The sequence below is a fragment of the Ptychodera flava genome, chromosome 11 (genome assembly GCF_041260155.1).
Source record: "Ptychodera flava strain L36383 chromosome 11, AS_Pfla_20210202, whole genome shotgun sequence".
Taxonomy (NCBI): domain Eukaryota; kingdom Metazoa; phylum Hemichordata; class Enteropneusta; family Ptychoderidae; genus Ptychodera; species Ptychodera flava.
This window is the reverse complement of record NC_091938.1, coordinates 35,339,217-35,354,838: the sequence shown is the minus strand read 5'-3', so window position 1 is coordinate 35,354,838 and position 15,622 is coordinate 35,339,217. Positions and strand designations below refer to the sequence as shown.

Here is a 15,622-nt window from a genome sequence, read left to right as displayed (position 1 = left end):
AACCTTCTGACATTCCGACCGTGATCGTTTCGAAATATTTTCGTTTGAATTGGTATTTATCGGTATAAGTCTCCTTTCTGGGATGGATATTATTTTATGGGAATAAATTAATTTTTTTCTCTGATAGGCTGACTTGTTCAAGTGCGATGGTATAAACACCCGGCTGCCGAGTTACACACTGCGCCATACCGGCTAGCTCGCTGGCCGCGCGCGTCGATATGGAATGTTCACAGTCACCTGTAGTCTATTCCGCTCTGCGACTATACGCCCCAGGCCCCATAGACGTGCGTACATATGCCTTCTCAGGCATATACCTGAGAAGATTCTTCTCGGGCATATGTACACACGTCTATGGGGCGTAAATATAGACGCAGAGCGGAATAGACCACAGGTGACTGTTCCCTTGCATGTTCAAAAATGCTGTACCCCTAGGCTTGTACATACCGCAATCTTCCTCTTACCCACAGGCGCTCGTGAGCCGGGTAGTCTGCTTGATACATCGATCGTCTGCTCGATATATCGATTGCGTACTCGTTGCTCTGCGCCACCGTAACTAAAATACGCTGCCAGTGGTGTATTTTAGTTGCAGTGGAGGGCAGGGCAACGAGTACGAGCAAATGATCGCTCGATCAGACTGCCAGCCCACGAGAACCCGTGGCTCTACCGTCCTACATTGCAATGTGGACAGCGCTCTCTAGAGCCAAGAATGGAAATCTCTTACAAACTCTCGTAATTTCTCATGTTGCCTGATGAATCATCGCGTGAATCGATTGATTCTGAAGGCTACTGACCGGGGGAAATTGTCCTTGGTATTGTTATGAGATCAACAGAACAGACGTGGTAACAATGGAATTTTCACCATCCTTTGATATTTTAGGTTTTCCAGGAGGAGATATAGGAAACTACGAGGTAAGAAAACGAGAGATTAAACCGTTTTTAGCTGAGCGGAGTTCGCGTAGTTTCTCGCTTATTATACCTCCATGATTGAACAGACATGCTGGGCAGTGACAACGATATCGGCTCGATTTGTTACGAAAGCATGGTGTGACGATTGACCTTGAATTCAACAGTGAGATCGTCATACCATTTTTGAGCGTAGTCTGTTGTGTTGAAAATTATTTCGATGCATTAGAAACCGGTGATTGTCGGTTCACTTTACCCCGATATGCGCGTCTGTCAAGTACGTGACCCATGGTTACCCTATGATTATGAAAGAGCCGTAGATGACCCTACCACTCCCTGGTCTCGGTTGTGTTTTCTTTTTAGAAGTCGAGGAAGAATTTATTATCTTCGGTCGGCTTTTACTGTAAAACCACTCCCTTGATAGTTATGTCGGTCGGCGCGGGCCCAACAGAACAGAACCACGAGAGTAGTAGGGCAACGGAACGCAGCTAACCCAAAGTGCAACCCGAAGGTGTGGCATACCCAAACCCATTACACAGGCACTTTGGTTGTACGTAATACAGTTTATAATCTGTACTACTACTGAGCATTGGAATAATCATATGTAGTAAGACATACGCGAGCAGCCGCACCGTTGTCAGTAATGCTGCATGTATATTTTGTGGACGGACCGTGATATATAGTACTGACACTGTCTGCTGGAAAGTACCACTACCGGTAACTGACTAACCTTGTTTTGTCAAATTGTTGGAAGTTAGGCTTGAAAAAAGATGCTATGTGATTAGGCTGAGATAGCGTCAAGCCCAGTTGTGATTGTAAAGTACAACCTGTGTCATGCACTCCCCATCCCCACCACCACAACTATATGCTGTCAGGGAAAAGGTTGGGCTATTGATTGGAGCAACAAGTACAGATGCTCAATTTGCTGATACGCCTAGATGCTTGGTTTGACCTTTGTAAGGTCATCCATGCTACAAGAAAAAGCTTCATTGCTGTTGTAAAGCTTGGCAGCGCTGGTTGATTTGATGATAACCTATGACTCCAATATCAAGAGGTCATACATTAGACTTTGCAACACTGGAAAAACAATGACCTTTACACAGGGCAAATTTAGTAATCTTGGCATGTAGGATGTGAACCACTACTGTAGATTGTTCCATGATCTTGCCAATGGTGATTTCACTTGTTCATAAAATTAAATACAAAGACATCTTGTCAGTTGCAGAATAAAAGATTTTTCAAAACTTTTCTTTATCATCCAAGTGTAAATTTAGTAATTTATTGTATACATACATCCATTCTGAAGTGCCTAGTTAAGAACTGTAACTTTAGATGATTGTTTTCTCTGTTTTTATTTTTAATGACAACTTTAGTTTCTTGTTCTACTCCTAAAGCATGTTGAGATACACAGTCCACTCATCAACACAGCCTGTACATGTGTCAGTCATATTATTGTAGTTGACATGTAAATTCTGGTCCGGACTAGAATTCAAATGTAAACAATGACAGTGCATTTCACTTGTACATGTTGAGATGCTGTGTTGTTGAATAGATACATAAATATTATGTGTTTCGACAAGCTAAATTGGGAGTTAATTAAGAACTCATAATTGACATACAAAACAAGTGAAAAAATCAAAAGTTTGAGCTATAGTATGATACTTTATGCTTGATTTACAAAATAAAATACGTCAAAAATGTTATGCTTGTATTTGCAAGTCATTCACTTGCAAAACTATCCTATACCAGCCTGGTTATAGACAATTTGTTCAGTCACCTCAGATGCCAATTTCTAGATCTTCATATTAAACATTCCATAAACTAGATTGATTTAAGATCTGTTGACACACAATATCTGCTTTTCATTTTTCCTTCATTTACAATTTGTACATTTTATGATTCTTCATCACAGGACTCCCCCGGTCATGAGGAATTCACAGAACGCCTTCGGAAGACTCTGTACTATGGTGCTGACCCAAACACTGATCAACCTTCATTACCTGTTACTGGTACGTATGTTTAATACCGACCATTATGCACCAAAAGACAATGAACACACATGATTGCAAATTAAAGTGATTGAACCACTAGATATATCATGAGAAGAATATGCAATCAGTAAAGATTGTTAGAAGTCCAGACATGGATATATGATGTAATTGTAAACATCTAGTGAAAATAAAAAGCATCCATTATTATTCATGTGCCTAATGTACTTTCTATTTAGCAGCATTTCCCCAAGGGATAAATTTGATGATGCACTGCATCATTGGTGATTTCTTTACACTTGAAGGAAAACTGTGTACAAGTATAGTTCTTTTACTGGTTCCATGATGCAGTACAGGCTGGAATAAACAAAGCATACATTACTCATAGAACATTATATGCAGGCTAGTATTACTCATAGAACACTATGGCAGGTTACACCCTGACCTATACTTTCATTGCCGACATGAGGTGTGTTTTGCATGCCAAGGTTGTGTCATTCTTGTAAAAAAATCTGTTGTACTACACAAAATCACTATATTTCCCTATGTCCTTGTGTTTTTGAGTGCGTATACAGTGTTTGATACAGCCACAGTAATGCATCATGGGATAACCAGGAAAAGGTCTATTAAGATATAGTTAGCTAAAGTTTTAAGAGATTTGCTCTCTTATGGACTGTAGAATGATATGTTCAGCTCATAATATGAGTATGGTATAAAAATCTCTTTAAGAACATGAAAAATAAATGGCAAGAATGTGAAGAAGAGTGTTGGATAAAATTTTAGTATCTCAATCACCCTTAATTCAAGCTGTAGCACTTTACTTTTTAGTGTTATCATTTGAAATTTATGGTATTTTAACTGTGATATTGCTTTGCTTTGCACTTTACAGACGTTGCTGTTGAATTTTTCCAGAATGCGTCTCCACTGCCTTGCAAGAAGATTGACAAAAAGTTTGCAACAAAAGTATCACGGTATGAAATATCATCCATCAGTACATAAAATAATCCATTATGGAATCCTCAGGATTATTTATAGTCACAATTATTATATTGTTTAGTTTGTTTTGGACCTCTTATTTGTCTATACATACATTTCAGTGCAGAAAAAAATTGACTAATTACATGGAAAAAAATCAATCATACAGCTACTGCTTGAAATGCATTCCATACATATTGATTCAGAGTTCGAAAACTCTCCTAATCCCCTGTTTATCCACAGTATCATGCACCTTTCATATAATGATGTTTTGTAAGGTTGATATGGGTTTCACCAAACGTTATCGCTGGCATATAAAAATGCTCCGATGAGGGGTATGGGACCTGCAGATTTTGTGACATATGTTTGCAACTACATGTACCCACAGTAGTCTGTGCACATGTAAGTGTACACCTAAGCAACTGACAACAGTGTAATTGACTTGGTCATTTCAAACCAAACCATGCACACACACACACACACACTTTACTGGTACAGTTATGTTTTGGAAATTGCCCAAGAAATGAGCCCTTGAAATTTCAGTGATATTTTTTCAGGAATGTAGATGTGTTGAAATTGGTATTTGTTATTTGTGTGTCTATTTCAGCAAGTCCTCTGTGTCACCATGTGCATTTATGCTGTCAATGATGTACATTGAGAGAATGAAATACACAAACCCTGATTATTTGAAGAAGATGTCCTCTGCTGATTTGTTCCTTGTTTCTATGGTGAGTAGGTTTAACCTTGGCAGTACCAGACTCCCCTTCAGTGTTAATGATAGCTGGAGTATTGCAGATTCCCACAGCTAGTTCTATTCTTTGGAGACACTGTTTGAAGGGATATAGTTGTTGTCTTTTCAAATTATCTTGTCATGTGAGAAATTACTCACATTAATTTGGTTACTGAAACATGCTGAATTATAAATCATAAGAGCTCTACTCGCACCTTGTGTATGCACATAGAGATGTATATATGCAGATGACATGACTTCTGGTATGTACCATAAAATAATGTCATAGAAGAATTTGTAGTTATATTTCAATGCAGGGAGTGGGTAGATATCTGAACTGACAATTCAGCATGTTTTATTGAGCAGAACTACATGAATAGTTGTGTAACATGAAACAAAAATAACTGCATGTCAAAAGTGTCAAAAGATAGTGACTGTATTATATCCCCTTAACACGTCCATACCCAAATCACTTTGTTTCAATGAGATTCATTTCCAGGCTGAACTCTCATGTTCATATTCAACACAAACTTCATCATTTAGACTTGTTGATTATAACTCAATTCAAGCTAACATGTCTGTACACACAATCTTGACCACAGCGTACCTCTCTCACTGTTTCACGTACAGATGCTGGCTTCTAAATATTTATATGATGAAGGTGAGGAGGAAGAACTGTACAATGATGAATGGGCTGACATTGGTAAGTGATAATGTGAATAAATGTATTTCAATGATGAATGGGCTGACATTGGTAAGTGATAATGTGAATAAATGTATTTCAATGATGAATGGGCTGACATTGGTAAGTGATAATGTGAATAAATGTATTTCAATGATGAATGGGCTGACATTGGTAAGTGATGACACGTAAATGTAATTCATTGATGAATGGGCTGATATTGATGAGTAATGCAATGTAAATAAATGTATTTTAATGGAAATAACTTTTTCTCAGAAAACAGACCTAGTTAGAGCTACATTTCTCTTCAACAGAATATGCTGATTTTTTACCGGTTTTACAATATATATGGCTGTATGTTCAGCCATGGCTGTGGTAGGGACAAATAAAGATTAAAAAGTAGAACTCAGAGAGTGACGGTGTATTGGAGATAAGATTTCATTATTTTACACTAAATGGAATGTTCAAACTATTGACTCCTTGAGTTGAACTTTTCAAATTTGAAGGTGGTGTTGTGTGATCCAATTCTCATGTTGAATATTATCGTTTTGAATTCCACATCCAGCTTCATATGGAACCCATCATTTCAATGGATTGATGTCTCCATCTTGTTCCTGATAATTCAGATAACTGTATTTGTATGGTAATTGGTACATGAATGTCAATAGGGGGCATACTTTATAAGACCTGGAATTTTAAATTGGAAAGCATTGTGGGAAAAACTGATGGAAACCTTACTCTAGGTACATTTCCTCATTGGAGATTTCATTAAATCTCTCACTGTGATCTATTATTTATTTTCTTTAGCTGGAGTTGAAGTTGATGATGTGAATCAAATGGAAATGGATTTCCTGGCTGCCATGGTATGTTGTATTCACTGTTTAGAAACATTATGAGACATAGCAGCATATATATATTCCCCATAAAAGGAACACTAGAAATAGACAGAAATGCGGTACATCTGACTGATCAAGTTGTAGGAATCCATTGTTGTATTTTGGAATGCCTTCCTGCATCACATGCAGAGTTTATTACACCCTTAGTTTTTGATTTTTGCTCCAATATCCTTTCTTTATCTCTAGTGTTGCTAGCTATTATGAAGGGCCAGTAGTCAACTTTTGATATTTTCACTAATTTTGCTTTAACTGTCAACTGCATGTATAGTGACTTATTTTACTTCCCAAAACATGATGAGATACATGGTATTCTTGATGTCGATGTGGTCATGCCAATACAGCCAGTACATGTATTACTTTGTATACTGTATAGTCATTGTGATAAGTGAATTTTAGGCCAGGCTTTAATTTAAATGTAAACAATAATAATGCACTTTACACATGTACATACTTGGTTGACAAGCTAAATATTGGGTGTTTCAAACATGCATTTGTGAACTGAACAAGGACTTGCAGTTGACATACAAAATGAAAAAGTGAAAAAATCATCAACAGTTACAGCTACTGTCCCTGACCTGTATAACTATCTCTTAGCTTATTCTTTACCATCGTCGTACACCACGCCCTCTTCGGCGAGTCTTATCACCCAACGCCGAAAAGGCCGTGGTATCACTGGCCATGTTTAGCGTTCACGCATTGCTGCAAGGCTCTATGATAGTCGAGGAAAAACCTACGAGCCAATCAGATTGCCCGTTACAGAGCTGATCTTGGTGCTTACCACCACACAGCGTTCACTGTCGACGAAGAGCGCGCAATGTGTAAATGTGTAATGTTTTTGGACTCAACCGCTCTATTCACACCAAAAAGACGCCATTGATAATTATTTTACAAGGAAAAGATGGGTTTCTTTGCACAAGGACCAGCAGTGGCAAGTCTGTATGCTACCAGGCATGGCAGGCCGTCCGGCCCATCGTGTTTCACGGGCATTATATCGAAGGGTATCGCATAACTGGAGCAGCTGGCCCCACGCCTCGCTATGCACAGTGTCCGACCCAGACGTAGAACAACACTGCTGTGTAAAACCCGTTGGTCAAAACTATTGATCATAAATTTACTTTACCACAAGTTATGTATAAACGTTTATGTATCGATCTCTTCATTAAGGTTCACACTGAAAGCTTTCTTATCGTGCTGTGGGTATACATGGAGCTAGAAACGTATGAATGGTATATTGGGCCCTTTCATTCGAGCTGGTGCTCCGCGATACAAATCACAAATGTACGCTAGGCTCCCGATCGTCTCAACACTGCCGAAATCACAGATCTCGGGAAATTGCGTAGTTGTTCAAGTCTGATTATGTTTCATTAATTCATCACAAAAGTTACGCTTACAACGGAATCAAACCAAGAGAGGTTTAGTCTGTTCCATGGGTTTGCAGTTCAGCGGGGTACGAACACGTATATTAAAAGCTTATGCGTACACTCGCTCAGTGTGACCTGGTGACAATTTTCGGACAGGGTATAATGAATTTCGCCCAAAGCCGTTTCACAAATAACGAGCAGTACGAAATCTTATTACCATACCCTTCGAAACTTTATTGTGTTTATCCTAAAACTGTTAACAGGACGGAAGTGGTATTGGGGGGGTCAAAGTTGCCAAATTGTTGACTCCATAGTGAGTGCGTAGTAATCGGACGTCGTATTTGGAATGTGATTATAGGGGCTAAATATTGATATTTTGAAACTTCAAACCCTCGATTTTCAATTTCGATGTGTTGAGAAAACTGTTTGTAAAAATTTTGTGATAAATTAGTTACGTTCAACCCATGGACGACGCAACTATATTTCGACGTGTATGGTGCTTACATCGGATATGGGCTGTCTCTGTGTGTTGCTTTAGATCGTACGGTGTGTTAACTTCGCGAAGTTTTATAGCGCCCGAAATAGCTTCTACCGAAAAAAACTAACTATTCAAAACGGGACAGCAGCGTCACCTGACTTAATATGCGGTATCATGAATTGTAAAACGCTATCAATACAGAGCAAAGTGAGTACAACGAACAGCATGTCTTTGAATGTCCGAACCAAGATCGTCCGAAAATAGTCACACTGAGTGTACGGGGACGACCTTGCAGTGGGACCGGGTAGGGTTCGTTGATGGCCGTAGTCTGTGTACCTATCGAAGCCATAGTATTCACATGGTGTCGCCGTTGCTCTCGATCATGACAGAAAAACAGTCAAAATTTTGAAAGCTGTCGGATTTAATGCAACATATATCGGAAGAGGTGCAACAGAACCAGAGGATCTCAGGCCCTGAAAGCTCGATTGTGTACACACAGACAATGAGGAGCTTACGACCCGACATGACTTTGTAAAACGTATTTGTGATTGGCTAATTCTGATGATATGTTCTCATGAATAATTAATTAACCCCCATTCATACTTCCGCAGTTTCCCGGCGTAATCTGCCAGAGCTTGACTTTTGCGTAGGTCAGCGGAGCGGAAATTATTGCTCTGGCCTGCGAGAATGATTCTTTACAAGTACTGCCCCCAAAGTTCAGATCTTCCCATCTCGGAGCTATGAGCATCACTCTGCCACCATCATCCATACACGTGCTGTATTTCAATCTCACCATGCCCTACATCTCACTATCTCCTAACTAATTCTGTGTTTTTGACTCTCCCTAGGACTGGAACCTGTACGTGAAACCAATTGACTTTTTCCTGTTTCTACACTGTATTGAAAGGAGGTATGATGTCAGATTTTTGTTAGTCCCCACGGACACCGTCCGGGGGGACTTATAGGTTTGGTCATGTCCGTCGTGCGTCCGTGCGTGCGTGCGTCCGTCCGTCCGTGCGTCCGTCCGTTCACGCAGATATCTCAGAGATGCAAGGAGCGATTTCATTCAAACTTGGTACAAGGATTACTTCATATGTCATACAGATGCACGTCGATTTGTTTTGTGATATGATCCAATATGGCCGCCAGGCGGCCATTTTATTACGATATTTTCATGTACAGAGCCATAACTCAGACATGTTTCAACCGATTTTATTCAAAGTTGGTACAAGGACATTGACCAGTGTCATAGATATGCATGTCGATTTGTTTTGTGATACGATCCAATATGGCCGCCAGGCGGCCATTTTATTACAATTTTTTCATGTACAGAGCCATAACTCAGACATGTTTTCAACCAATTTTATTCAAAGTTGGTACAAGGACATTGACCAATGTCATAGATATGCAAGTGTATTTGTTTTGTGATACGATCCAATATGGCCGCCTGGCGGCCATTTTATTACGATTTTTTCATGTACAGAGCCATAACTCTGACATGTTTCAACCGATTTTATTCAAAGTTGGTACAGGACATTGACCAATGTCATAGATATGCAAGTCTATTTGTTTTGTGATACGATCCAATATGGCCGCCTGGCGGCCATTTTATTATGATTTTTTCATGTACAGAGCCATAACTCTGACATGTTTCAACCGATTTTATTCAAAGTTGGTACAAGGACATTGACCAATGTCATAGATATGCGAGTCTATTTGTTTTGTGATACAATCCAATATGGCCGCCTGGCGGCCATTTTATTACGATTTTTTCATGTACAGAGCCATAACCCTGACATGTTTCAACCGATTTTATTCAAAGTTGGTACAAGGACATTGACCAATGTCATAGATATGCATGTCAATTTGTTTTGTGATACGATCCAATATGGCCGCCAGGCGGCCATTTTATTACAATTTTTTCATGTACAGAGCCATAACTCAGACATGTTTCAACCAATTTTATTCAAAGTTGGTACAAGGACATTGACCAATGTCATAGATATGCATGTCGATTTGTTTTGTGATACGATCCAATATGGCCGCCAGGCGGCCATTTTATTACAATTTTTTCATGTATAGAGCCAAAACTCAGGCATATCTCAACCGATTTTATTCCAAGTTGGTACAAGGACATTGACCTATGTCATACATATGTACGTCTATTTGGTTTGTGATACGATCCAATATGGCCGCTAGGCAGCCATTTTATTACGATGTTTTCATGTACAGAGCCGTAATACTCAGACATGTATCAAGCGAATTTATTCAAAGTTGGTACAAGGAGATTGACTACTGTCATACATATGCATGTCAATTTGTTATGTGATACGATCCAATATGGCTGCCGTGCGGCCATTTTGTTACGATTTTTTCATGTACAGAGCCATAATACTCAGGCATATCTCAAACGATTTTATTCAAAGTTGGTACAAGGACATTAACCTATGTCATACATATGTAGGTCTTTTTTGTATGTAGGTAATTCTTGGCCATTGAGCGCTATCTGTATCAAAGTATTTTTATCACAGACCTGATTAATGAAGAGGACTCTATCCTCTCTGAGGACATGTAATCAAAGTACCCATTAACAAGTGGGGACTGTGTCATCAACGATGACTTGTTTATCATTTTCTTGTGTGATATAAACATCTATTTTAAATGCACTACAAAATTTTTAGGGTTGTTTTGCCGGTTTTGTCCGATGAAACACTTTTTCCTTATATCAATTAGCTCTAAGTTGTACATACTTTTGATTCTGATTAGCAAGAGTTCATAGCACATCTGATTTTACAACAACCCTTCTTTGAAAATCTGTTCAATGCTGCTTGAAACAAAATTAGTTGAAGTGTCATATTTTCTCTATTAATCACCAAAGAGGATGTAATAGCAATGTTATTTCAAGTACCAAACCATGGACAGACACTTTATCATATTATTTCAGATGGAGTATAGCATTTCCTATTTATAGATTTCAACGTTAACAATGTAGTTGCACCATGCAGATTTGCACAATTATGCATTATTTCTGTCATGCTTAAAGCATAAGTTTTTTTGCAAAGCATTGTTTCCCAACATGTTATTTTCTAACTACAAACAGGATAGCTTTCCAGGAGGGGAACAAGAGAGGTTGGTTTTCGTACACTGATTTATCAGTTTTGATCGATGGAGAAGATATCTATGATGTTTGTATCGGTGCAGTTACCCAAACACTCCAGGTAAGAGAGTCAGCAATTGCAGCCCATTCTTTGACCTGGCAGCTATACATTTATTGTCACAAATTAACCATAATAGTGCTCTCATAATGACAGTAATTTATCAAAAGGAGTAATTGTATCTGTGAGAGTTGAAGAGACTGAAGTTCAGCCATTCTATTGTAGTCCAATGTATGGATGTGTTTAAGTGAGAGTCCAACATCCCTTCTCACATAAGTGCTTGTTGACATTGACTATTTGGTTAATGTTTTCCATTGCTCTCCTTTGAAAGTTGTGTGCAGTTTATCGAGTTCTTCAGAAATAAAGCTGATGAACAACCTATCCCCTTTATGCCAAAAAGGTAAAGAGGGACCAGAATTTCTCTCTTTTTGGAGTTGACATCAAATTGAGAAATTCCACACTATGAAGGCACAAGAATATAAGTTGATGCTTAAAGGGACATAGTTGCCAGCTTTTTAAATTATTTGGGTTGTATTTGTTACATGCTAGATAAGTTGTTCTACTTGCCAACAATTCATTGCATATAGACCAGACACAATGTCATCAAATCATTTATTGTTTAATCTACAAACAGAGCGGGACTAGAGATCTGATGACAAACAAATTGGCATATTTCAGTGAACATAACCACATAGTTGCTCTCATGAAACAAAAGTAACAGAATAATTTGAGAAGATAACTACTGTATTCCTTCAACTGTGGAACTAGCGTTGCAAAGATAGGTACAACATACCAATGGTACTCAGTTATTCAAGAATCACAAGATAAAAAAGCAGTATACAATCTGTATGTATGAAGATAAATATGTGCTGTCTTTGGCCGAGTAGATCAGATAGCAATATTAATGCCATTTATCATCGCTGCATAACAAAGGTATATATAAATGTAGCTCTGTGAAAAAACAGATGAAAGACACTGTACACAGTATCAACTGTTTTCTGTAAAAGCAGTAATCGTTAGGTTATGTGAGTGTTCCCTAGTGTACACACATGCTCATAATATCCATACTTTCATACTCTATTCAGGTTGCTGGAGTGTGTACCCTGATGTACGGAATGTGTGCCGCGGCTCTGATTGGCTCATCAGTGTTGGCTTCGCAAAGTGCCTTCAATGCTACGCCACACACCGCCATCGATCTTCCGGAACTACCACTGCAACCCATACTGGAATCCATCTGTCTGGCCATGATCCATTACCCTGGAACCCAGGAAGCAGCTCTGAATAACTGCCATGTCATGCTGAATCCGAGATTTGTCACAAACTCAAGTGCCTTCACCGCTTACGATATGATGATCAGTTTTCACCTTGATGAACTATGGAACACTGTCTTACATTTACAATATAGCATGATCACTCAACTCATCAATGCGATAATTTGTTTGTCCCATGCTGTTATATCACTCATTGCTGTATGTGTACAATGCATGCAACATTATGGACTTTTCATTAACAACACAGACGTAATGCTCGGACTCTTTCACACGGAAACAGACGTACTTCACCAACCTTACCATGCAACAACTAACCTTACTGATGTCAACAAGCAGAACCAGTCTCTCCCAACCAAGGACAATGCATTTAACACAAAGACCGAACTGAACCTACCAACTGTCAAGCCATCTAGCTTTTCCGATGCAACTCACAGTTTTGTGACAAACCATCTAATCAAAGTATTTTGATGTTAATCCAAGAAGAATTCTTGCACAAGGTGATATTCCTTTGAATAGACACAGAACTTGAAATCTAGAAATTGGGCATTTGTCTTCCTTTGAATGATTTGATTGTTTTTAATGTAGGTCATACATAATTTAACCATTTCATCCTGTTTTCCTGTACAGAGGCCCAACTTCCCCACCGAACACAATAGGGCTTTTCCATCATTATATGGTGAAAGGGTTTAGGATAAAATCAATGCACAATATGAATAGTATATAGTATGTATGCAAGTAAGTGTGGCAATCCATGGTGTTGGTACAATATACTAGTATATGATAATGCTGAAATTATTATCTTTCCCATATTACACTGCACATACCCTCCTGTCTTCCAGTACATAAATTACCATCAATATTTAGTGAACATTGGCTGATGCAAATTTAAGAGATATAATTTCATAATTGTTTTCACGTTGCAGTGACTTTTCAATGTCTGACTGCTCTGAGATCTGAAAACTTCTACATTTTGTAAACAGTGGTACAATTATTTATTTATACATTTAGTAATGAATTTAATCTACCAGAGAGACCAGAGAATTTGCAGTACATTAACATGAACCAAGTTATTTCATTTTGAGTTCAGGTTGATTAATAGTTTTGTTTCTTGCCATGAGTGATTTGATTTCTTCATCTAATGGAAATACATTTTGTCATCAGCTGTCTGAACTTCACTGTCTCCAGGTCAGTAATTTTCCACAGTATCCTTCAGATGGCATTTGTTTATTGATATGTAAAATGCTTTCCTCACAAATGTAGTTAACATCAAATTTAATTAAGATTGGCAAATCCCAAGATGGTTACATGAATTTCCCCCAATATAAACCCCAAACTGAAATGACTTCATGTATGTATGATACTTATTCATTTAAGTGTATATTTATTGTATTTTTACACCATAACTTTGCAGTAGTCAGTCATTTGGACTATGTCTTGACTGAATGAACAGAGCCATTTATTTTAAAAGCTGTAATTACAGAATATACAGTATCCTTTTTTCACGCCAACATATATAATTTTTCCCACTGAAAATGTTACAGGGGAAGTTTTGTGCGTGATTTTATCATCAGTTTCATATATTTTTGAAAAGAAATGTCATATATGGTATCTGTCAGTCTGCTATACCAGAGGAAAGAGTTACTACCCATTAATCACATCAAATTTTTTTTTCAAAAAACAAAATAGATTTACAGTGCATTTCAGATTAGTACCACAACTCAGTGTATTAGATAGAAACATCACATATACAATATTTCTGATTGGCTTGGGTATCACAACACTAATTTAGAGCCACCAAGTCATTCATTTATTGCTCCGGACCAGCATTGGGCAATCTGTCTGGACAGACAGTCTAACAGTTTATTGCACTTGATTTACAATGTAGCTGTTTTAATAACATAAGCTGAAAGTTGCAATACCACACACTTAACTGCAAATTCACCTCACATGATAGGATGAGTAAAAGTCCAAATACCTGAACATACGTTTGAGCATTATTTTATGAACATGAGTAAAGTGTTCACAGTTTTAGCTGAGAACAAAATATTGTAACAACTACCACTGTATATAAAGTGCAATCAACTGAATGATCAGTTTTCAATCTGGAATGTGACTTTGAAATTTCCTGTGATACCCAAGCCAATTGTGCATATTGTAAGTGCAATATGTCTGTCTTGCTGACTTGTAGTGCCAATCTGAAATGCGCTGCAATGGCACTGATATTGTGTTTTGGTCACATCTGGGGACGTTATCAGAAAATGCCAAATGTGCTGACATACAGTAATAATCAGTCAGTGTTTATGGTTTATTGATAACATGGAAAATGCTGCCATCATATTCATATGCTAATTGCAAACACAATGTAACAACTTAATGGATTTTCCTTTATTTATAGTCATCAAGGATACAAAATAACTGTATCTCATCATCATAAACATGATCTAAAGCATTTATTTCCAATTCTAATTCATTGTTATTTAGAAGATGAAGTATCAGGAGAGTGTCCTGTCATTTTGAAGTCATTCATGTGTCAGGTTTTACTTCTGTAACTTCATGTTGCTAATATCAAACGCCTATTTATCAATGTGTTGATCACTTAGCTGTGTAAGTAACCTATCAAATGTTTACTTCATAGTAATCTAATTCATTTGTTTTATCTTAAATCTATAGTTTCTTTGATAGAGATTTATTTTACACCAGACATAAATAAATTATCGTTCAAATCATCAGCAGGTCTGTTTCGCAAATTGGTGCATTATGTGTGTGTTCTTGTGCGTGTCATTTTATCACCATGATTTGATGTTGTTCATGTTGAATTTATTCACAAAGTGAAACTTGATAGTAGATTATTCCACCGTCAACATGAAACATGGGCTCACATCTATGTAACTGTCAAAAATATAGAATGGCTGAATAATTGAATGTATGATCTGGAAACAAACGGCAAGAAAGAAAAATTATAATTTTGTGTTAAGACTGAGTTCAAGGAACAACCTTCAGGTATCACTAAGCAGCAGAGGAAGACTTTGTTTACATTCTTCATTGCCTAAATAAATTACCAAGTGTTCATATGATACCCTGGATACATAAATTTACTGTTGTGGATGGTTCATTAAAGCTCCATAAGCTGTATCTTTTGGATATTTTTTCAGACCTTTTGTTTTGTGGTTTCCCTACACTTTC

General features: G+C 37.8%; 1 protein-coding gene across 1 annotated transcript; it reads left to right on the top strand.

Moving 5' to 3' along the window:
• The first annotated feature begins 736 nt into the window (after nt 1-736).
• LOC139144162 (protein CNPPD1-like) lies at nt 737-15,168 on the top strand. The gene is made up of 9 exons (XM_070714818.1): nt 737-909; nt 2,816-2,912; nt 3,781-3,862; nt 4,474-4,594; nt 5,227-5,299; nt 6,086-6,141; nt 8,862-8,923; nt 11,114-11,231; nt 12,254-15,168. Exons 1-9 carry the CDS (start codon nt 847-849, stop codon nt 12,905-12,907), a joined length of 1,326 nt encoding a protein of 441 aa, XP_070570919.1. The 5' UTR covers nt 737-846; the 3' UTR covers nt 12,908-15,168.
• The last annotated feature ends 454 nt before the right edge of the window (nt 15,169-15,622 follow it).